Source organism: Papilio xuthus, unplaced genomic scaffold (assembly GCF_000836235.2).
Source record: "Papilio xuthus unplaced genomic scaffold, Pxut_1.1 DF828142.1, whole genome shotgun sequence".
NCBI classification, from domain to species: Eukaryota; Metazoa; Arthropoda; class Insecta; order Lepidoptera; family Papilionidae; genus Papilio; species Papilio xuthus.
In genome coordinates, this window is record NW_013530507.1 from 3,883,513 (window position 1) to 3,907,515 (window position 24,003).

Sequence of the window (24,003 nt, forward strand, 5' to 3'; positions counted from 1 at the left end):
CTCTATTTATTTCTCAAAGTGTGCATTGTAGCGTATAAATCTGATTTAAACGATAATAGGAGTAAACAGAACATTAAAAAAAATATTCTAAGTTAAAAATATATGAAAAAAAGTTTATGATTATTAAACAATAAGACATGTTTTGTTACTTTGCTTAAGTTTAACGAAGAAATAATATGGTGTTAATTAATATCTTTGAGTAAATTAATTAAAAAAATATTAATAAATCATAATAAAATCTATACCATTGACAACGCATATTAGAAATTTATAAATAAATAACATAATAATAGGTTTAAACTAGTCTCTAATTAAACATGATAATAGATATTTTACAAAATAATTTGAGCTTAAATATTCCGTGTATTGAGTATTGATTATAAATATAATTTGAACTAAACTTAAATTATATTTTGGCCGATACTTTTATTTAATTACATCAACGCTTGAGCACAATAAGTATTCTTGGAAAAGACATTGTCTTAAACAAGCTGACGTACACTATAAAACACAATGGAGTCGCTTCATTGAATGACTTTCCTTTTACATACAAAAATATAATCACTTAATTTTATTTATTTTACAATCTCTTAATGTAATCTTTATAGTACAAATATAGATTAAAAATTAAACTAACATTCGACGGAATGTACATATGGCGTATCATCTAATTTAGTTATAGATGCAACAGAGGAACGGCCGTCGCGACCGGTTACTATGGATATGACACTTCTATGTTCAGAGTCGCTATCACCGCTTAGAATTATGTTCGTCTCGCCAACGAAACCAGAGTCTATTTGGTCTTGACTCGCTGCCAACATATCCCGTGTTTCGACACACAAACCTAATTCTGAATACATCTCCTTAGACTCATCAAAATTACCGAAGAAAACAGAATCAGTTTCAACGCTTTCACCTCCAGATTCACTTCGTCCGTCACATAAAGATTCCATTTCGTCCGTATCTGACTCTATTTGTATTGCCAATGTTCTAACTACGGGTGGAACTGGTTTCGGGGCTGGTTCTGGTGGTAAGAATTTCGGCCTTAACATCATATATCTGGCTCTGCATTTTGATTCGTTGGAATCCGTACTTAAGTAACCTGAATCTTCTGTTCGACATAGTTTCTTTAGATCAACTCTTCGCGAACGTGTTCTCGAAGATCGACGGCCGGACCTACGGACATTCAAATTCTCGCTTCTAATGTATTGCGTGACCCGTTCCTTCTCTTCTGATCGTTGTCTCTCACTAGGAGGGCTATATTTCTCTGATCCTCGCCGTTGTTTCGGAGGTATGGGTGGTTTAGGATCACTTTGACCTTCTGCTTTACGAAAATCTGACGGTCGTACAGATTTCATAAATTTGGCTATATCGTGGTTCGCGTAAGGTAAACTGCTCCGTCTTTCGTATAATCGCGGCTCTTGTTGTGCTTTCGCTTTAGCTTCGTAAATTTGTCTCAGGCTACCGATCTTTCTGGTAAATACAGCCTCTGGAGGGGTCTTCCTTTCTCCTTCTTTTGCAAAATCATAATTTGCATTATGTGAAACAATTTTATTTTTAAAGCTTCCACCGGATTTCAAAAGAATTTTTTCTACAGATTTCTTCATTTCTCGTCTAGGTTTTCTATCCAAAGTATCAGGATCAAAATCATCGTGGATCTTTTGTCTGATATCCACGGGTGATCCACGGACTTCTATAGTTAACGGACCTGGCGTTTCAATATTATTGTACAACGGTTCGATGGGATTCATATATAAGTCATTAACGCGACAAGTGCTTATATTGGGTACTATAGATTTAATCTGTTCACTTGGAGTAGCTTCTACAGCTTTCTTTATATCACGCCAGCTTCTTGATAATCTCTCCATGGGGAGCTCTGAAAATTTATGAATGGTCTGTTGCTTTTGTATAATTTCTGAGCCAAAGTCAAGTGAAAATCTGCGTCGTTTTAAAATATTTCTCTCCAAGCTATCAAATTCCATGGATATTTCACTTAAATGAGTGGCTTTCCGATCGTGAGTTAAGGTATTGTCATCACTATAATACTGTGAATCTGCCGAAACGACCGGTATCACTATTTTAGGTCCACTTGCTAATACGGCCAGTCGACGTAATTCCTCCAATTCACCTTCTTCCGATCGCTTGCATTTATTTAATTCCTTTATTACAGCTTCCATTTTAACTTTAACTTCTGGTAAAACCGGTTCCTTTTTGTCGGGTGTGACAGGTTCTTGAGGATTTACTGGAGGCGGCGGTGGAGGTGGTAATTTCTTTCTGACAACTCGTCTTGTAGCGTTACTTGAGGGACTTCTCTTTTCCTGTGGTTTCTTGTTCGAGGGAGGTGATGTCAACTTCTTCTCATTTCGATTATTGTCTTGATTAGAAATAATTGTTTTAGGTTTATCTAAGTCTCGTTTGACATCAATAGTTTCTTTAACACGTAGGTTACTTAATTTTTCTCTTGAGCCCGATTCGATTGGCTTCCTGACTTCTTGTTTATTTGCATGTGATTCGTCGCGTCTTATTGGTATCACTGGACTGACGCGGACGTCATCTTTCTTTTTAGTATCGACAATTCTTGGTGTTCCACTGACTTTAGCTATTGATTTTGTGGGTCTAATTGTCTGTGGCGGTGATGGAACTTCGTCTAGCCACTTTTGTACTATTCTTTGCTTATAGTCGTCGCTGACACAAGTTTTACATGAGTTGGATCGGATTAATCCGGGTGCTTTTTGAGATTTACTATCGCTGCTGTCACATCCAGGACAACCACCGCAATGTACGGCTCTTCTACTATTTTCTCTCTTTAGACTTATTGCACTAAATCGTCTCCCTCGTCGAGCGCAAGGTATGTTCCAGCCTAGGTCTAAGGTGTGATATAAATCTTCTTCAGGTATGTCAGATAGCATGGGAATAAATCTCTTTGACAACATCTTCTCTTTGGCAATCGCCATGATTTCACGAATTTTTATCAGAAAATCTATGGCTGCCGGTGGTGGATTCTATAACAAAAATATAATAAAAATTTTATTAATATAAAAATCAGTTAAATACCAACAAGATGGTTTTAAAAATACTTTACCTTAAGATGTTCAACTTCGAAAAACACCGGATTGAAGTAAAGTTTTCTTCTTATAACTGGCTCAACGTTTGTAGGTGGGTTGAGACTCGTCATGGAATTTGTTTCTACACTACAGTCGATGATTGACAAGTCGGATTGGGGAGCTTTTTCTATTTCAGGTGACGCTGAACGCCTTTGTAAGCGTTCTGTTAGTCTTTCCGGTGTAGACGTACGTAATGATGGACGAGACGGTTTTTTCCGATGCGTGTGTATCATTGCTGAGACAATGTTTGGATTCTGGAACTGCTAAAAATTATTTATGTTATATATTTATTTTCTGCACAACAATACAGACGAGTGACTCCTACATCTCGTTTGTTATATTGTATACTTACTTTCTGAAAATTAGTTGAAGAATCCAAAGTATCCTCGGTACGTTCACTAACGTCAGACAAGCCGGCATCATTTAAAAAATCGTTCATGTTGTCTAAATTCAATAATGGATTCTTTTTCAATCTCTGTTGATAAAATTATTTATTAAGCAAATGTCAAACGGGAAATAAATTTTGATATGGAAGAAATCTGTATTTATTCTTACCACATTATCCATGTCGATAGTGGAAATATTTTCTGTGGAGGCAGTTCTGGATCTATTCAACTCTGGATCTATTGCCTTGCGCTTTTGCTTTTGCTTGTAATGTATATAGAAAATGATACCAGCTGCGTAGATGAAGATAACCATAAGAACACATACTCCAATCGCTAAGTATTCCAGCACGCTCAGACCTTTACTTTGGCTCACTTGTTCGGTGTTGACAATTTCACCAGCGTGGAAAGGTATCGAGCGAACGTCTGAAAGTGATACAACATTATAATAAAAGAACAAAAGCAGAAGTAGATAGAGTCTAGCAAGATAACCATTTCAAAGTAGTAAACACAATGACAGAAGTATGTTTAGCGCTACATTTCAATTTTAAACACATAGAGGAAAGCTATAATTAATCACCAGACAAAGTATGACGTCACTAACCTAGGATGGTGTTGTGTGTGGCACCAGCAACCCTAAAGGAGGCGCAGGAGGCAGCAAGGCGCGCTGGTGCGGGTGCAGAGCAAAGCACATGTACCGTCACCAACCGACCCTCCAGACGTCCATGTAGAGCCGAAGATCCCCGCCACTGATCCAATTTCAAATGTTTACATCAGTATAGAAAAGGGGAAACTGGCCAAAATGGTTGATGAGAAATTTACGATGGCTAAGCAGAAAAATACTGCTTATGAAACTACAAATAAATTCGTTCGGTATCCTTTTTCTGAGTCTACTATTTGTCAATAGTATCTAACAATTGTAGAGTGTAAGAGTTTCGTAGAGTTTATGAATGGCGTCATTATATAGTCGATTAATCACGACTGGAGATATGTGGACGAATTAAACAGATTGTGACTTTTACGCCTCCGAGTTTATCTGGCGGTTAATCTGTACCGCGTCGGATTTCAACAGTCCGGCGGCCGTTTGACTTGACTTGTGGCATTTTTCACACATCACGATTATCTTGAATTTAATCTCACTCGTTTTTTTGATAACAAGGATTAAGATAATTCAATTGCTTGTTTATAGATAACAATAATTAAGATAGGATAGAACTCGCAAATTAATCGAAGACGTACAAAATACATCAAAAACCACACAGAAGACAGGCGTGAAGTGGAAGCAATTCCACGTTTCGTCTCATGAGTGTGCGTCCCGGAGACCTAATTTAGTCCTCTTTCCCTTCCCACCCTTTTTCTTATAAGGAAAGGATGGGAAGTGGAAATAGACTTTCCGGATGAGAGGATGCATGGAAAGGGAAAATATTTTATTTCTGTGCATCCTCTCCTCCGTTGATTAAAGGTAGGGAAGTCATATGTAATTGCGTATGTCTATGGGCAACGGTCACTTCGCTATTTGAGCGATTTCAGGTAGCCGCTCGCTCGTTTGCCACCTTAAGATATAAAAAAAAAACTATTAAGCATTTAAAAGTAAAGAAATGTTAAAACAATTCAATATTTAAAATAATATAATATATTCAAAAAACATGAAACAATTAAATATATATCAGTCTTACTGTGGGTTTCTAAGACCAAAATCTCTGTATAAAACATATCGTCATCCCTGTCATTATCTTTGACAAAACAGAGATAACAATATGTTTTAATCGGAGATTACGGTTTCAGAAACCCACGGTTAATCTGTTTATTTCGAACAATCGCATTTTAATACATTAAGTAAGCTTCGAATGAAGACAAATAAAAAGTAATAGAATTTCATATATTAGCATACTGTAAGTTGATTATCTGAATAAAAGTGGATCGAATAACCTGATTTTTAAATAAAACAAGTTCATTCACGGGTGGCACGATCCTTCCAAAATCTTTATGCTTTTCGTCTGTTTTAAATATTATATCAGAGCGTTATGACACTTGTCTTAAACAAATTATCGGCTCCTGTGTAAATAAGAATATCTTAAAATTTTACAATTTGCAAGAATTATACATTTAAAAAAATATCTTAATATTTATCTATTTTAACATTATTATTTATATTATAAATGTTTATATGTATGGATACATGTTTGCTAGAAAGTATCTCCAGTTACATAGATCTCGCTGAAATTTGGCATAGACGTAGAACATAACTTGGAAGAACACAGCGTACGAATTAAGATTTTTTAATTATACGCGGACGGACCTGCGGCCGACAGCTAGTTTTAAATAAGAATTGAAGATTTCAGATGTCTATAATTTAACAGTGTAATGTATTATTTAATTTTTAGAACAATCGAACAATTTGTTTTCACGATTTAAAAACTTATAAAGCAACGTTAGTAAAATGCATTACCATGTTATTGTGGTGGTGTAGTATTTAGAAACAGCATGTGATTTTTTTTAATAAAATCACTCTGTACTCTGCACTTACACTTCTCCGTTGGATGCAAGAAAAAGTGCTTTGCGTAAAAATCAGAGTACATAATAACATGGTTAGTTGTGTCAGTTCTGAGTAGAAAAGCAATTTCTTTACGTGTGATTACATCAAGCTGTGCCCAGTGACGGATCTTTGTCTAGTGGTACTAGAATTTCAGGAATAACCAGTAACCGCTCTAGGAAACTAAAAAGATGGCACATAGATACAGAAATGTTTGTTCCACTTCTAACGCCATTACGCCGACATACCTTTTTGTTTAAAAAAACTTAGGCTTAAGTTGTATAGCTAAGAAAAATAACTTAGAAGTCGTAGTGACTTTAAAGTTCTTACGAGTCATGTTGTTTATAAACGATTTTTTTCCTTGACATAATATATTGAAGTATTTTGTGTCTATTAAAATGGGCTGAATAATAGGAATGTTGCAATAAAATATCAAGTTAAATTCAAGTTAACTAAGCTATAGCCAAGATTATGTTTAGTAAGCTTTTACATTTTATTTGCTGTTTATTGAGTCAAGTTTTTTACGACATCCATTAAATTTATAATCGCTTTGTATTATTTGAAAAATAAATAACATATCTGGACCGTTTTAAAATACGGAAATGATTTTTTGAAGTCTTTATTTTCATTATTTATTATTTAAATATTTCAGTTGGTAATGATTTGACATTTTTAATTTAATTTTTATATCTTCTTTGGCATGCTTTAGTATTTTTCAGTGTTCTGTTAATTTATTACTTTTTTCGTGCAAATTTATAATCGATATATTTATACTTAACACTTAATAAACATAACATGTTTAAAATGCCACGATAATTTATTGTTCGGAAGAATTCATATTACATTCATACAATAAAAGCGTATTTATTTATTTATATTTCAATGGTTATCGCACGCAAATCTCTTTATTTAATCAAAAAATTGTAGTCTATGTATTCTTCCTGACTATGTTTTACATCTATGCCAATTATAATAGAGATCCTGTCAAATGTTATGTCAATTTAGTTTATAATATAATGGCAATAGATGGCGGAACATATTACTAGATCACGGTATTGATTTATTTGGTATATTTATCGACTTGCCGATCGCATTTCATTAAAGTTGAGTCGCACCAAGATATAACCAGTGTTTTATTGTGACTACTAGATACATCTCCAGTGAGAGGGAGACTTTTTGAGACTGCTTTACAGATCCGTTGACTCGTTATGCAGATACCTAGTAACAAACATGTCTCCATCCATCAGTCAAAACATTTGCATTTATAACATTAGTAAGATATAGTAATATTTTTAACAAAAATTTAATGTAATAATTCCGTATTCATCCTCAGCTCAAATAAATTTATAAGGCAAATCGTATTTGGATTTGGCATAGTTGCTCGCAGATGTAAATGCTGTTCCACTAGATGTGTCTTATTGAACTGTCCACATCAATCTATTAGATTGATGGCTGACAACAAACGTCTTTGTCATGCAATGAAAGTTACCGTATTTAATAAGCGGTTTCGAATTCACCATTTAAGGATGCATTTCAACATTGCCGTTTGGATTGACGTGGCTTACAAAATTACTCTTGAACGTAAATTTAACAAAACCATTCCATAGCTGAATAACTACACAGGCTGTTTAAAAAGTTTTATTATCTTGTCATAGTGTAGTCCATGATAACACTTATGGTCTATTACTTGCCACTTTCTACAAAGTCTTTAAAATTACACGAATGATAATTAAGCGGAATAATTATATATTGTTTACACACCAAAGTATACATTTGTTTTTACTACGTATAATAGTTTGTATGTACATTTTTTACGGTGTCCTTTCCAGTGCTTATATATCCGTGGAAACATCAAATGGAAGCGGCCCTCACCGATAATAATCTCTTTAACGTCCCGTATTAACTTGTATATTATTACAATTTAATTATTACTACTTACTATTCTCTGGACCAATGGTCAATAAATATGTGAAAATAATTATCGAATTTCGATAAACATTGAATGCTGATAACCAAATTATCGGGAAATTATAAAAATCTTCTTGGGTGGCTGTTGCAATCGATAAGTTGGAACAAATGGTCGACGGTATTCTTATTGTGGCCGTAATAAAAATATTTAATTTAAATATACTCGTTTTAAAATAAAACGCAAAAACTTAAAGGAACTTATTTAACTACTTATTTCAAAATGACTGTGCGTTCCGGAGAACTAATTTTAGTCCCTTTCCTTCCCATGCTTATGTTATAAAAATGGGTTGTTGACAGAGGACCGGACGCTTAGCAAGCATCCTTTTTCTGAGCGTCTCCTCCTCCTCCGTCGATTAAAGATCAACGAGCAGCGGTCACTTCGCTATTTCGGCGTATTCAGCTGGCAGTTTGCTCGTTTGCCGTTATGATATTAAAAAATAAACTATTAATATTGTGAGCTGACCTGTAGGTACGTGCTGCCTTCGTCCCTATATAAAGCGAAGGGTACATCATTGTCCACGAGATCTCTAAGGGCGAGCCAGCCCGACGGCGAAAGGTACTGAGCGCTGGTCACTGCACACACAGCGTCCTCCACATCTGAAATACCAATATAAATGTACTTTGTCTCTGATTTTTTTTTAATATTGCTATCACTCTCATCTCCTATGGAGGAAAAGAGATAGAAAATTTTACGTATTACGGCCATTGGAATGTAGCTATAAATAAATTTATTATAATTTATTGTAATTTAATGAAATAGATTCTAAATTTTAAAATGAACTAGCTTTTTAATAACAATATTACATTACATATTTAAACAATAACGACAACCGTACAATGATTACTTGACGAAGTCGGTAATGTTTTACAGCTTACAGCCGGCTGTACTGGATAAGTTCATGTATAGCGGCATTTACTTTAATAAAAGACATATTTAGATCAGCAGACATGATCCGGTATGGTCTAGTGGCTAGGATACCTGGCTCTCACCCAGGAGGCTCGGGTTCGATTCCCGGTACCGGAAGATAATACTTTTTTAAAATTTAGTAACAAAAATCTAAAATTTAATCAACTTTTCATTTTGTAGTTAAATATTTTTAAAATATCTTAATTTTTACCTGTGAATACAATTTCCTTTGCTGGATATACAATTTGACCTTTGAGTGGAAGAAAGACAAAAGGAATTTGAGGTTTGGTCGCTCCTCGTCCATAACTCGCCATTCGGCACTCTGAAAATAAATTAAGTTTGAATAATTACGAATTCTTTGTGCTGAGACTTTATCGAAACACTTCTTAAAACACATAACCATCCCACTCACACCCTTTAAAAGAATAGAGATAACAATACTCTTTTCTACACGTTTCTTCAGTGGAAATGCACATTGTCATATCAAGCTTAGTGTAACTTAAAATAAATATCGTCTTGTCAGTCAAAGTTTTTCAATTCATGCTCCCTCTGTATAGCATTGTTCGAATCAAATGAACTATCATAGTTATTAGGCTAATGGAGAGCAATACAATGGCTGGTATAACAAAAGCTTATAATAGTAGATATATTATTTAACATGTAGCGTACTACACAAAGGTCGAGGGAGCGTTACATTAGAGGTTACGCTTCATAATTTAATGCGGGGAATTAAAATGCCGTTTTAAATTACATATGGAAATCTTACTAATTATAAATGCGAATGTTTGTACGGTTTGATGGATGTTTGTTTGAAGGTATCTCCAGAACAGCTGAACGGATCTCGATGAAATTTGCTAAAGATATAGAACTTAGTCTGGCAGAACACATAGGCTACTAATTATGTTTTTTTGTATTCCACGCGGACGGAGTCGCGGGTGACAGCTAGTTCTTTATAAGTACAGATTTGTATTCAATAGTTGAACGAAATAATTGTTTAATTATTCATGTTTTTATTTTAATTTGAATATTATTACTAACGTTAATTTTTTCCCTGCTTTGAAGTATTATATTAACCCACGAAGGCAATTTGAATACTTTATTATTTTTCATGCTCTACCTAAATAAAACTAAATACAAAACTGTGTCACTTACCTTTGGTTTCTGAGACCAATCTCAGTAAAAAACATATATAAGATAATATGTTTTAAACGTGGATTTTGGTCTAAGAAACTCAAGTTTAAACTTAACTAAGTATATAACGTGGTTGACTATGGCCTGATCACCCTTAACTTTGGGTAGGCTCCAAGCCCCTCGGTGGGGACGTATAGTGAGCTGATGATGATGATGTATATAACATAGTCTTACCGTCAATATGATTGACGCAGATCTTTTGGTCTTCTCGGAAGGCAGGTGTGTCGCGTGCACATTGGCAGGAGCAGCCTGAGACGCCCATGGCGGCCAGTGCTGTACCGTGGGACACCTCCATACACCTCGTTAGCCCACATTCTGGACCTTTAAAATATAAAACAGAAAATAATCTGAATAAAAATGGCCCATGTAAAGTGTTCTATCGCCAAATTGGAGAGAATCTATTTTTTTCTATCTACCCCTGTGAAATTGAAATTGATTGGATGGTTAACAATTTTATTCCTTAACCTTTAACGTGCCCGAGTCGGATAACTTTTGCTCCCAACTGAAGAGTTTGCGGCTCTTCATTACGCTGCTGTTTATATAAAATCTACCTACCTATCTATTAAAAAAAGCAAATAGAAATTGTAAATAACTATTTCAAACTTACCAACGAGTGAAAACAAATCGCCAGAAGCAAATCTTGTCACGTTCGCTAGCGCCATCTCTTCTCGATGATTTGAAAAACATGGTCGTATCATTGCCATAAAAATTAATATAAGCGCCATCTTTCGTTTAAATTGATTAACCATGGTTAAAACCTTTATTGTCATTTTGATTCAAGTCTCAAGATGTTGCTGTTTAGAATTGTTTTTGCAAAACAATCTAAATTTTTTGGAGACATTTTTGACTTTCGTTAACGAAGATTTTCTTCTATTAAAATTAATCCTGGAACAAAGGAAAAGTTCAGTTAGAAATTTTGTCACAAATCTATGAAATTACGTTACTATTTATTATTAATTAAGAATAATTTAATCTCATAATTATTTATTACAACAATGCAACGAAAAACCCTAAATTTAAAAAAAAAATCCGATAAAAAAATACAAACACTGACAACCCACAATTTTACGACTGCTATAAAAAAATGTTATGAAAGTCCCCACTATGTTCCGCGTTATTCTTGAACAAAAACATTATTTTGACGGATCACTTTTTGCTTTTTCTCGTTTATGACGATAGATTTTTCAGTAGGTTATTGTGTATTGTTTGGAAGAAAATCCGAAAAAGAGCCAGTGTATTGACTCAACACTAGCATTACTAAAATGTCGACATTTATGTCCCCTCACTAATCATTCTGACACTGGACTTGGTAACGAAAGCGCGCCATTCGCGCCAAAGGATTCTAACGAATAACGTCCAAAAAAAAAAATCGCCAGCAAAACAAAATGTGCAAAAGTTTTCAATATGGTGTTAGTAGGTTGTATACATTTATTAACAGTAACTCGATGTTATATTTGACGGCAGAAGACTTTTGTTAAATAATGCAAATGGCCGGTCGTATAATAAAATTGAATTGGCTACCACAAATCTATCTTGTCTGCAAACGCGATATTTTATTTATCAACGACGTATCAAATATCAAAGCGAGTATCGAAAATATTATTTTAATATTTATTACATTTTAATACGATACGTGCCATTATTTATGGTTCTTATTTTAAAATGAAATAAAAAAATATAACAGGATTTTTGTTAACAACGATATTACAATAAATTTTTCATAGTTTAAAAAAGGTTTTACTCAAAAAATAAGTTTAACCGATCAAACTTACTGGCCACACCATAGTGCCAGATTGTTTACACTTTTATGAAAAAAGAAAATGAAAAGACAAACGACTGAATAGACATTTTAATTTTAAATATTCGCGACATTTGTTTCGTCAACCTTCAATTGTTTTTATTCTTTTTTCAAAGTGTGAATATCAGCAAAAATCTGTGTTAATTTTAAATGTGTTAAGTTTTAACGCGGCAAGATTCTAGTATTCTGTAATTCTATGCTATTTTCAAACTTTCTGTTACTTGTTTTCAACCTGGTAAGTAGTAATCATTTATATTCAACGGGAAACATTTTTATGTTGTGTCATATGTAAAATCGGATTATTTCCTAACGAATTTCAAAAGTAGCCTTACTTTATGAATACCTACATTATGTTTCATGTCAAGTTTTAACTAAATATTGCGACACACATCTTCTAGCTAGCTAATATAAAAAAAATAAGATTAACTGAATGTTTTGTATAGTAGCAGTTGATTTTAGTTGACATAAGTGTCAAAGATAATAATGAATTTCTAACATTTATTAACAACAAAGTATCAAAGGGTAATAGACATTTATCACAAAGATGTGAGAAAACAATAAAACGGTCAAAGTATAGTAGCGCCGAACATATGACCTCTGTTTAGAGGTGTCATGACATAACTTCTTTATCGGCAGTGGTAACGATAGATGATAGGTCATTAAAGTGTTTAATGTCCAACTAACATGTTACTATTATGAATCCGTGAATTATTATAAATACATTGTTGTATTTATAATTTTCAAAGAGACGCGACTATATGTAATTTGATATTTAAATAAACTTTTTCTAATTTCATCTGTTAGCGAAACTTTTTAGTTTATGGAGACAATTTAGTGTCAGGGCAGGTGTGACTTCAAAGGATACAAGACAGGGTTACGTGAGATTTCTCCGTACTAAGCCCCCGGTTGCCTTCTTCAAGTGTAACCGCGAGGGTTCCGGGATCTCCAGTGGAACGGAACCCTTTGCATTGAACTTCTGTACGACCCCAGGAAAACACTTCTTCATTTCTCAAACAAAAATGAGGAAATATTTTCCTAAGTGTAGCAGTTTTAATTAACCTACAATAGATAAAACAATACATTAGTTAGGAAGTTTCATCGAAAGATAAAAAAAGTTACAAATTATCTAGTAAGTAAAAAAGATATTTGTAGGTTACGAAGTAAAGTCTTCATAGCTACTTGTGATTTATAAAAATCTTATCTTTGCGCGTAATTAAATGTGCGAGATACTAAATTAACTTCTGTAATGACTTATGAGTGGGTTAGTCAGTTTTGTTTTTAATATCAACGCGGTCAAAGGCCACGCGACGTGACAGATGAATATATCTAGAAACCGTTACAAATATATATTTTTAACATGCATAGAAAAAAAGAAACGCGATCCGAAAATATTCGTTATTTAACTGTAGAGTACCGGTTTGTTAAGATTAGAAAACATGTAAATAACTCGAGTTTTGATACAGCGTCTTCGTATACTGCCATCTGATATTAATGTATTTATAATAAAATCTGGCACTATCATAAATGTCCAATTTTATGCCTCTATTTTTTTTAACATGAGGAATGTCGCTGATAGAGGAAATTCATTTTAAAAGTGACAAATATTATGTTTTACAAACTGAATAAATCATGATAATTTTATTATAAAAGGTCCTGTATATCTATATAAATCTTTTAGCCCATTGCCTGTCATGATAGCCGACCTGTTAATAATTTGCATAACGCCGATCTTGTGACATAAACGACCCACGAAGTGACTAAATGGCAAAACGCTTCTAGTTTTGACGTAAATCAATAAATTATACTATTTGCGATTCAACGATAACATTACTAATTTTTGTTTTTACATTTTTTTTTTTAAATTTATTATACAAAAACTTACATATATTATAAATTTTAATTTTTCGAAAGTTTACATAGTTTTAAAAAATGCAAAATCGCTAAACGAATTTTACATTTATTATGTAAAATAATTCAAAGTTAATTTCAAATAACATCGATAGTCCATTGCTGAATACTCTTACTATAATCCGGTCTTACGCAACGAATCGTTTTGTACCTGATTGGAGCCCTCAGTATCCTTGCAAAGAAAACAACGTATGTATTATAATACATATAGCGAAAGCTGTATACAGCTTTCAAATATAGCTTTCGTTGTCATCTTTCGTTGTGTTACTTTTAAAATATACCAAATTAATATTTTCAGAACATTCGATTAAAATGTATTGTCGACTGACCAAATATTTTAGCAAAAATTTAATGCCACACCTTTGCCTGATGAAAAAAATATTTTGAATTAAATTAATTAAATTGCTACACAGGTGAAAGAAACGTTTATTTATATTATACGATGAATAGAATCATAATCAAAGTAATTATTAATTTTAGAAATTGGTAGCCATTTCGAAGGAATTAGAAATTTGATATATAGTGAAGATATGTTAAATAGTAAATTGGAAAAATTAATGAAGTTGTATAATATCTTAAAAATTAAATTATCAATCGTAATCAATGAAAATTTATAAGTTTAATCATTATTTGGTTATCACGTGAATATGGATGGGTAGCGTTTTTAATTTTAAATCAGTAAAGCTGTTTATATCATTAGTTTTACGATAGAAAATTAATCCAGACGGATTGTATTGCTTTTACATTAATTTATCTTTTAACATGTAGTTTGGAATAAGGTCAGTAATATTAAGGATATCCTAGTTAACCTATCTGCCACATCTATCTTACTAATATAAATTGCGAATGTTTAGATGGATGGATAGGTGGATGTTTATTTGAAGATATCTCCAGAACGGCTGAACGGGTCTCGATTATATTTGGCATAGACATAGAGCATAGTCTAGAAGAAAACATAGGCTACTTAATAAGTTTAATTCCGCGCGGAGTAATATAAAAGGAAAGATTTTATTATTTGTTTACTTGCATTGAAAAGGGTTTGAAACTACTATAAGCTACACAATGCCTAGATGACATAGGCTATATTCATTATGAAATTTTCGTTTTCGCAAAGTATAAGGCAATTGTATAAGTATCAGTAACCAATTTTTGCTTAAACGTATTTATCATAGTAGCAAAAGACGCTAAAAGTATGCCAAGATCATGCCAAATGCAATGTAACTTTTTCCTTACTTAATTAGAAAGTAAAATAAAACCGTAAGGCTATAAATAATAAGGTATATCCATAGCATTCCTAGACCGGTCTAGGGCTGTTATTGAGCTCCCGTAAGCGGACTTACTCCTTCATTACCAGCCCCTCATTATACCGCGTTCGATTACGTCACTTTAATGATTGATTACATTATCAACAACCCTGGCTTTCGCTTCCGTATCTAATTTTATCTGTTGTTAATACAGTTTTGAGATTGTGGATTATCAAAATACTAGCTATCGCCCGCCGTCCGTCCGCGCGGTATTAAAAAGAAGACATAATTAGTAGTCTATGTGTTCTTCCAGACTATGCTCTATATGTATGCTATTTTCATCGATATCTGTCCAGCTATTTTGGAGATACCTTCAAACAAACATCCATCCATCCATCTAAACATTCGCATTTATAACATTAGTAAGAAGTAAGATGTAAATATCAATCAACGTACATAATCGTTTCATTTTTTGTATCGAGTTATGAACGAGAAAGTAAGATCTTGAAATTCCGTTATTTATTTTAATATTGACAGTAATTTAAGTCTATAACTAAACGGTTCTGTTGAAGATAAAAACACAGTCTTGTATTTACGATGTTTATTGATACAATATTTGATCCCTATGTTAAGCTCATTTTCATTAATTTGAAGACTCTATCTATATTATGAAGAGGTAAGATTTGTGTGTTGGTTTGCATTGACCGAAACTGGTTTGCAAAATTCACTTTTGCAAGCTACATTATCTACGGGTGCTATAGGCTTAATATTAATTCGAACAAAGTCGCGGTCAACAGCTAGTAAGTTAACAAGAAAATTTGACAACTTTTTCTATGATACATTGCTGTATTTTTTTTCAAGTTTTTGGATAGTTTAATAACAATAACTACGAAATTATCTTTAAATATAACAAAAAGAAAACGTTATGGGTGGTAGGACGTTAGTTTTAGTTGCAGTTATTTTAAAGTAAAAAAGCACATTCTATAGTAACGTAAACTTTAACTGTTATGTTAACAACAAGCATTAAAACGATAGAGAAAGAGGTTTATAGTATACTGGAAACTACAATATCATGGTTTAATATTCTACAATGTTCATAAAATAACAAATAAAACTATCAATATAACACTTGAGGATCTTATAAAGCACGTATAATTCACAACTTTTTGGTTTACACGTGTTTTTAAACACAGAACACGGGCTACTAATTAGTACTACACTTAATTGTTCTTTATTCCCGAGCAGACGGAGTAGAAGGCGATAGCTGGATAAAACATATTGGAGTATCTTCTTTGAAAATGAAAAATTTAAATGGGTGACAATCTTACTTCTTACTTATATTACTAATAATATAAATGCGAATGTTTGGATGGATGAATGTATGTTTGAAAGTATCTTCAGAACGGCTAAACGGATATTGATGAAATTTTACATACATATAGAGAATAATCTGGGACAACACATAGGCTACTAATTATGTTTTAATTTTTAATATCGCGCGGACGGAGACGCGGGCGACAGCTAGTTTGTCATAATGCAAGTGTAACTGTCGGTGGTGTTCATAAATAAATTGTTTTTGCATCTTCTAAGATTAGCTTACGCGTGACACTCACGCACCTTATGTCCTCAATAATGTAAAATCTATAAACCCTTCAGGTTTCTACTTTCACGGTGATAATGAATGTGTGAACCTTTAAAGGCTTTAACGTGACCTAAGGTTCCTTCGTCTAACTCTCTAGGAGACGCTGTTTATCGAGTCGCACCTTTACACTCAGAAGCGTCATCTGTATTTTCTATCTTGTCCGATTGTTTATGAATTTAAATATTTATGCATTTAATAAAGCTACTAAGAAAATATTTTATTTATTTACTAACTGTCGCCAGCGATTTTACAAGGGAAAATAAAAAAAAACTTAATTAGCAGCTAATGTGTTCTTCCAGATTATGTTCTACATCTATACCAAATTTTACCGAGATCTGTTCACTCGTCTATCCAAACATTCGTATTTAAAATATTAGTAAGAAGTAAAATGACGGAGCCAAATACGTGCCATCGATTATTGTAAGTATTTTTACAGATTCATCTTTGTTAGTTATCTGTATTTCTTGTGTCCTCTTTAAAATAGACTAAAATTTATATGACCTACTTTACGACTATGTTATGTTGCACTTTATTCAACTCTTATCGTTCCATCAAAATACAGTAAACGAGTTTCTTAGTAAGAAAGTGCTCCAGTTGTTTGCATCGAGTTTTTTTAAGGATCCGTTGTGTTAGATATAAATCAGTGTAATATTGTTGACTCAAACATGTTAAGCAGGTGTGCTAGGTAACGCTCTATAAAACTATTCAAGTAGAACTCTCAATAGTTTCGTGTTGTACACAGTACAGTCAGCTGCATAAATTTGTATGCTATAAATGTCACCGGCACGATAGCAGACTCCGACCGCGCGGAATTAAAAAAAATATTCAAAGTCTATGTGTTCTTCCAGACTATGTACTATATCTATGCCAAATCTCAGCGAAATCTATGAAGTCGTTCTGGTATATACCTTATATAGATACCTTCTAACAAATATCCATACATCCAAACATTCGCATTTATATTATTAGTAAGATTTACAATGCTTTAGAAATTCGCATACGCCTTCGACTTTCAAAATTGTTAAGTACTTGTCCATCTGTATGCTCACGTATTTTTGAATCCGAAGATCTATACAAGTTTTTAAAGTATTATAAATGTATACATATTTATGACGCTGACTGTACATTTACGTATTATGTAACGATTATAAAAAAAACAGTAGGTCTATTGATCCGAGTCTATAATTCTGCTCTATCACATAACTAAAGAAGAGAGAAGTTAGTGCCTCCTTGTCGCAAATTATACGATTTGTTTACATATTTTTTCTATTATAAAAAGAAAGTCAACCAGTGTAAATAACTAATCATAAACGATTTCTAAATGTAAGTAGGTTGTATATTATATTAAATCACCACCCATCTTTACTATTATGACAAGAGTATCGGCCCCTGTAAAATTAACATATAATGAGACGGTTATGTCTAAAAGATAGCCACCGCCCACACGGTATTAGTAAGTCCGTTTATTTAACACTAGCCGCTTGTACCAAGCGTCAGCCGAGTAACAATTTTAACTGTATAATAAAAATATACATTGTACCCAGACGATCTTACTTCTTATTGTTATAAATATGAATGTTGGGATGTTTGTTACAAGGTATTTCCAGAAAGGCTGGATGAATATCGCTGAAAATTTGCAAAGATGTAAAACATAGCCTGGAAGTATACATAGACTACTAATTAAGTTTTTTTTTTAATTGCGCTCTGATGAAGTAACGGTAAATGTCATTATTTCTTTCAAATGATTCGATCTTATTGCTTTTGAGATTTTGATTCCCGTAACGCAAAACTGATAAATTCGTAGAAGTAAAAATATCGATGTTATAGAGGTAACATGGATTTTCGTAATACGTCACTTTAGTTTATAGTCATACTAGCTATCACCCGAAATCCATCAACGCAGAATTAAGACAAACTTAGTAGCCTATGTGTTCTTCCAGATATTCAATATTTCATCGAGATCCATGCAACCGTTCTAGTGATACCTTCTAACAAACATCCATCTATACGTCAAAACATTCTCGTTTATACTAATATTATAAAGCAGAAGAGCTTGTTGGTTTAAACGCGCTAATCTCAGTAACTACTGGTCCGATTTGAAAAATTCTGTTTTTGTTGGATTGTCCATTTATAGAGGAAGGCTTTAGGCTATTTAACATTACGCTGCGATAGGAGCGAAGCGTTAATAAGTTCGCGCGCGGGCGACAGCTAGTTTACAATATTACAAAGAAGTACGTGGTAATGAGTATATCAGTAAGAAATCTTATGAAGACATTATTGTGATCGATAATTATGTGGACGTATTGATAATCAGATATTCATCAGGCGATGATTTAACGAGAGTACGTCAGGCGACGATGTGATAAATCTATACATGCATCTAAGATTTCACTATTTAAATATTGTGTAGGCGTTATGCACACAGGTTTTGAATTAGTATGCATCGTTTACTGGTGATTTTTTTACGAACATAAAAACGTTATGTTTTTAACGTTTTGTATGTTGAAAGTAAGTTCCTTCTCTGTCATTATCTTGAAACAAAACAGTGTTAAGTGGTGAATTTCGTCTCAGAAACGCACTGTGAATTATATTTGATTGGTTTTATCATTAGATTCGGCTTCATTCGAGTGTAATTCAGTAGGTATTTTTGGTTTATTAAAGTATCTAATTTGTAGAAATAGTATTAAAATTTTATGAGCCTTATGTGTGGTTGGTTTCTTCGTACAGTACGTGTGTTAAAAACGTTTTATTTTTATATTCACATACGCTTCAAAGTACAATGATGCATAAGTTCATGGGTTCGAATCGAGTAAATCATAATGTAAGATTGAAGTAAGGGCGTTATTTAATACATAAAGTGATACATAATAGTTAAAATATGTTAATTGAAATATTCATATGTACACTAACACAATATTTATTTGCCAAATTAATTTTTTTATTGCTTTTATTTCTCTAGAAATATATTAATTTGATTCTAATATATTAATGAAAATGTATTTTATTTTCTCCTGTAGCTATTAATTATTTATTTCCGTTATAAATGAACCGGATGTCGTTGATGTCTTCTGCAAATATAAAAATATAAAAAAAAATTAAGATGAGCAAATATATATTTCGATTCTTCCATATTTGTTTTAAAAGTTGTTAAAAATATCACACTTCTTTATATTATATATTCTTACTATAATAAATAACTGACGGAAAATGGGAACAACTATATGCAGAGTCATAAGAGCGTCGGTGACTCAGGGGTTAAGTACTTGACTTATAATCTGCAGGTCTTGCGTTCGAATCCCGCCATGTACTGATGTGTTTTTAGATTTACGTACAGTACATTTATCCGACGTTCTTACGGTGAAGGAAAACATCGTGATGCAACCTTCACATATTTGCGAAGAAATTTAAACATGTGAGTGAAGTCAACAACACTGGGCCAGTTTGGTTGACTATAGTCACCCCTAACTAACGACAGGCTCTGTGCCTCAAAGGGAATGTATAGTAAGCTGATGATGATATCCAGAATTATAAGTTGGGATATCCCAGCATATTACCAACGTCATACAAAAATAATTTTCGCAATGGCAGTCAAGAAATAAAAAAAAAATACTGATTATTTTATTATATGATTAATAGTTAAAGTTACAATGATTCTAAGATTATTTTTAGTCCAATCGTATTACGTGGCTTTAAATATTTAACCGTTAGAACTAAAAATGCATAAAATATAGATAATATATGCGAATTGAAACAACATTTTAACAATGGTTATCGCATCCATTAATATTTACGATGCATTCGAAATTCAAATGTGCTTTGAAAACAGTTTATCCACATACAAAAAACGGGCTAACATCTCGCTTATAAAATCCTGTTAGAGAGAAAATGACAAAAAACAGATACAGTAGACATTTGCATAATCAATTATAATTGGCATGAAACAATATTAGAAATAATAGTAGTTTTTTTTGTATACTTTATTCGCCATTTCCATCCGCGGGGAATTAAAAAGAAAAAAAACTTAATTAGTAGTTTATATGATCTTCCAGATTATGTTCTATATTTATGCCATACTTCAGCGAGATCCGTTGAGGCGTTCTAGAGATACCTTCTAACAAATAACCATCCATCCATATAAAAATTCGCATTTATAATATTAGTAAGATAGTAAGAAGTAAGAAAAGAAATAATGTCTATGTACTAAGACATAAACTTGATAGTTAACACTAAAGTAAGTAAGCCAGGCAGTTTGAATACAGTAAGAAAGATATTGTAAACTGAACAAAAAGCATCATTAAAATATTAATAAACACTTTAGTTACTATGTGTTTATAACGATTACCCTGTAATAGAAATAAGTCCTAATAGCCTTAATAATACATAAATACATCAGTATTCTGTAATAGATATATGTAAGTATGAACAAACATATTCGACATTTATATTTCGTAGGTCGTTGTCCACAACTTCGTCACCGTAAAATAAAAAATAACGCAAGTTACCCTCGCACACATAAGCTACTTTCCAGTAAAAGTCACGTTAAAATCGGTCAACCCGTTTCGGAGATTATCCGAAAAAACGCGGACATGAGGACAGACAGATATACAAAAATAAAATATTTTTTTTTGTTCTAACCATAATAAATACACCACGATTTTCTTTAGACACAGCAATTTTATAAATTGTCTAGATTAAATTTGATATAATAGTTAAGAAAAGAGACTACAGCACTCAGAGGAGTTTAGTCACTAATGAGACTCTTAGTGTAAATTTATTACGACAAATGTTTACTAAAAGCTGCTTAAGTAACGATTAAATGTCTGACTGTGGCAGTAGGAAAACTTAGAAAGCTTTTTTTAATCTTTCAAATGTTGATAGATTATTCTATCATAAAATTAAATTAATTTATTTATTCTGTTGACCTGGTCTAGGTTTTAGGATTATGTTACGCAAAATGTGTTGACATAAATGTGTTAAATGTCAAATTAATTGGATATCTTTACGTCAATAAATGACGAAATGTTCCGTTACATAAATGTCATAAATATATTTCAATATGCATGAAAAAATGTTATGCTAATAAAATGAGTCGACGAATCTTTAGCTTTTTAATTTTACGAGTAATATAAGTATGGTTATCTATAGGAGTAAAGCAATCTTTTATGCTTTACTTATTTAATGATAATTCTTCCTAAGTTTAAAAGAAAAAAAATATTATGCACACATGTGACGAAGAGAAAAGTAACAATACAAGTAAGAAAAATAATTTAAAAACATTAATTATATAATCACTTACTTTGGGTATCTTTTAGATAAAAAGTAAAATCCAGAAGCACAATAACAAATCTACAAAATGTTCAATTCAAATAAAACGTCACATTGAAATGTCAACTCGAGCACGTCATTTTTCCCGCGCTTATTTTTCGCGCCACTGCGCCGCGTCGCGGTTGAACCGATGAGACGGTCAGAGAACAAATGTTGCCAGTTTGCGCGCTTCGGGGCGGACTGCCCTAACGCCATCCGTATAGTTTTGACCACAGGCGGAATTAGAATAAAGAAGGTCAGCGAAATGTACTGACACATTTATTAATATTGTAATTTATTCAGGCATATTTTAAACATTTAGACATGACACTACTTATAATTTTTAAGCATTTACATATAATGGAGGTGGTGTTTAGTTATAGGTAGATTTTTTTCTTTTTAATTATTGGTTTATGCACATAATGCACACAATTTATAAAAGTATTTTTGTGAGAATTAATACTAATATAATTATTAGTATTATGTAACTTGTGTTGAGTGAAAATAAAGCTATCTTTATCTTTTATTTGTGAGATATTGATATAAGTAAATTACTAAGTATTTGATGAAATTCCTAACTTATTTTCTACCTTAGTTGAAATCTGGAATATCAATAAATCTCAAAAAAAAATATTTCAAAATATAAAAAAAATACGTATAAAAGTTGCATGCTTTCGAAGTAAGGTGGTTGGACCGTAAGAAAAATAAATATAACATTAGTTTTCTCCCCTCAGGGAGGAAAACAATTTTTGATTCTATATGAACTCTCAACTGTTCCAAGCCATAAAGTTTCACGACTTGTATTGTCTTTGGTTAATTTTGATATGCCTACAATCCTTAATTTTTTTAATACCGGATCTATTGAATATAAATTTTATTTTGAACTTTCTTAAAACTTCGAAAGCGCACTGTTTTACTTAATTTATTAAAACGGAAAATTAAATATATGGAAATTAAAACTTTCTATTTTGTTTCAGTACAGAATTAAATTGTGTTACCAATACATTTTAAATAATCAATATTAATTAATGTTAATTTTATTTTTAAACGAATTTATTACATAACTAGCTGTCGCATGCGACTCCGTCCGCGCGGAATTATAAAAAAACTTAATTAATAGCCTATGTGTTCTAGACTACGGTCTACATCTGCCAAATTCCAACGAAATTCATACAGCCGTTCTGATGATACCTTCTAACAAACATCCATTCGCATTTATAATATTATTATATATATTAATATACTTCCTAGTTACGTCTTCCTAGTTACTAAATACGTGCAATATTGCGGCAAAATAGACGTACCTCCGTAATCCTTAACAATAATTTAGCAAATTACACCGTAACAAAATAGAGTTCATGGTTCATAGATCACAGAGAGCCGCTTTCAACACTAAACGAGAACTCTATAACTTAGTAAAACATATTAAAGCGTTGGCGTTTAAGTAAACTAAATTTTAACTAATACTTTCGTTTAAGAAAAAAAACAGTAAATTGTTAACTTTCACTTTGAATATTTAAAGTTATTATGCGTGCCACATTGGTCGCGGAGATCGCTAACTAATAATTTACAAAAAGCCTATAAATCTATAATTAAGTATTATTTATGTGATTTGGCATTCCTACGGCTTAACGTAATAAAAATGATCATCACAGAAATGATCGATAGCCTGTCTATAGCATAATAATAAGAAAACGTTTGATAAATTAAAACAGACACACTAATTATCTTATCTTATATATTTAAATGAGCAATTCTTGTATATATATATAATTGGAATCTCGGAATCGGCTCCAACGATTTTCATAAAATTTATAATATAGGGGGTTTCGGGGGCGATAAATCGATCTAGCTAGGAATCATTTTTTGAAAATGTCATTTTATTCTTGTTTTATCGGTAATCAAATTAAACATAAACTTAACTTTTTCTATCGGTAAGATCGAAAAATATTATTCATATTTCATCATTTTATTAGTAATTCGTACTTCAATATAATTTCCAAAAAGCACAATTTAAAAAA

General features: G+C 32.4%; 1 protein-coding gene and 1 non-coding gene across 3 annotated transcripts; one reads left to right on the forward strand and one right to left on the reverse strand.

Annotated features, from left to right (window-relative positions):
• Nucleotides 1-155: 155 nt before the first annotated feature.
• On the reverse strand, nucleotides 156-22,132 carry LOC106114532 (uncharacterized). 2 transcript variants are annotated; one of them, XM_013307781.1, is made up of 10 exons: nucleotides 21,975-22,132; nucleotides 10,694-10,971; nucleotides 10,261-10,407; nucleotides 9,107-9,217; nucleotides 8,452-8,585; nucleotides 4,092-4,236; nucleotides 3,660-3,913; nucleotides 3,457-3,579; nucleotides 3,083-3,364; nucleotides 156-3,002 (listed from the first exon to the last, which is right to left on the reverse strand). In XM_013307781.1, the coding sequence occupies exons 2-10, from the start codon at nucleotides 10,854-10,856 to the stop codon at nucleotides 633-635; spliced, it is 3,729 nt and encodes a 1,242-aa protein (XP_013163235.1). In that variant the 5' UTR covers nucleotides 10,857-10,971; nucleotides 21,975-22,132; the 3' UTR covers nucleotides 156-632. The 2 variants fall into 2 exon arrangements, with proteins under 2 accessions (XP_013163235.1, XP_013163234.1); XM_013307780.1 differs by having other exon boundaries at nucleotides 3,083-3,367.
• On the forward strand, nucleotides 8,941-9,012 carry TRNAE-CUC (transfer RNA glutamic acid (anticodon CUC)). The gene has a single exon. It is a non-coding gene; the product is annotated as a tRNA-Glu (tRNA).
• Nucleotides 22,133-24,003: the final 1,871 nt, after the last annotated feature.

Bases quoted from the DNA above. Each gene is read 5' to 3' on its own strand.
- LOC106114532 (XM_013307780.1), bottom strand. From the start codon at position 10,856: ATGACAATAAAGGTTTTAACCATGGTTAATCAATTTAAACGAAAGATG. The intron at 9,218-10,260 runs GTAAGACTATGT...ATTTATTTTCAG, and splicing joins CTGCGTCAATCATATTGACG to AGTGCCGAATGGCGAGTTAT. The intron at 3,368-3,456 runs GTAAGTATACAA...AATAATTTTTAG, and splicing joins CTTCAACTAATTTTCAGAAA to CAGTTCCAGAATCCAAACAT.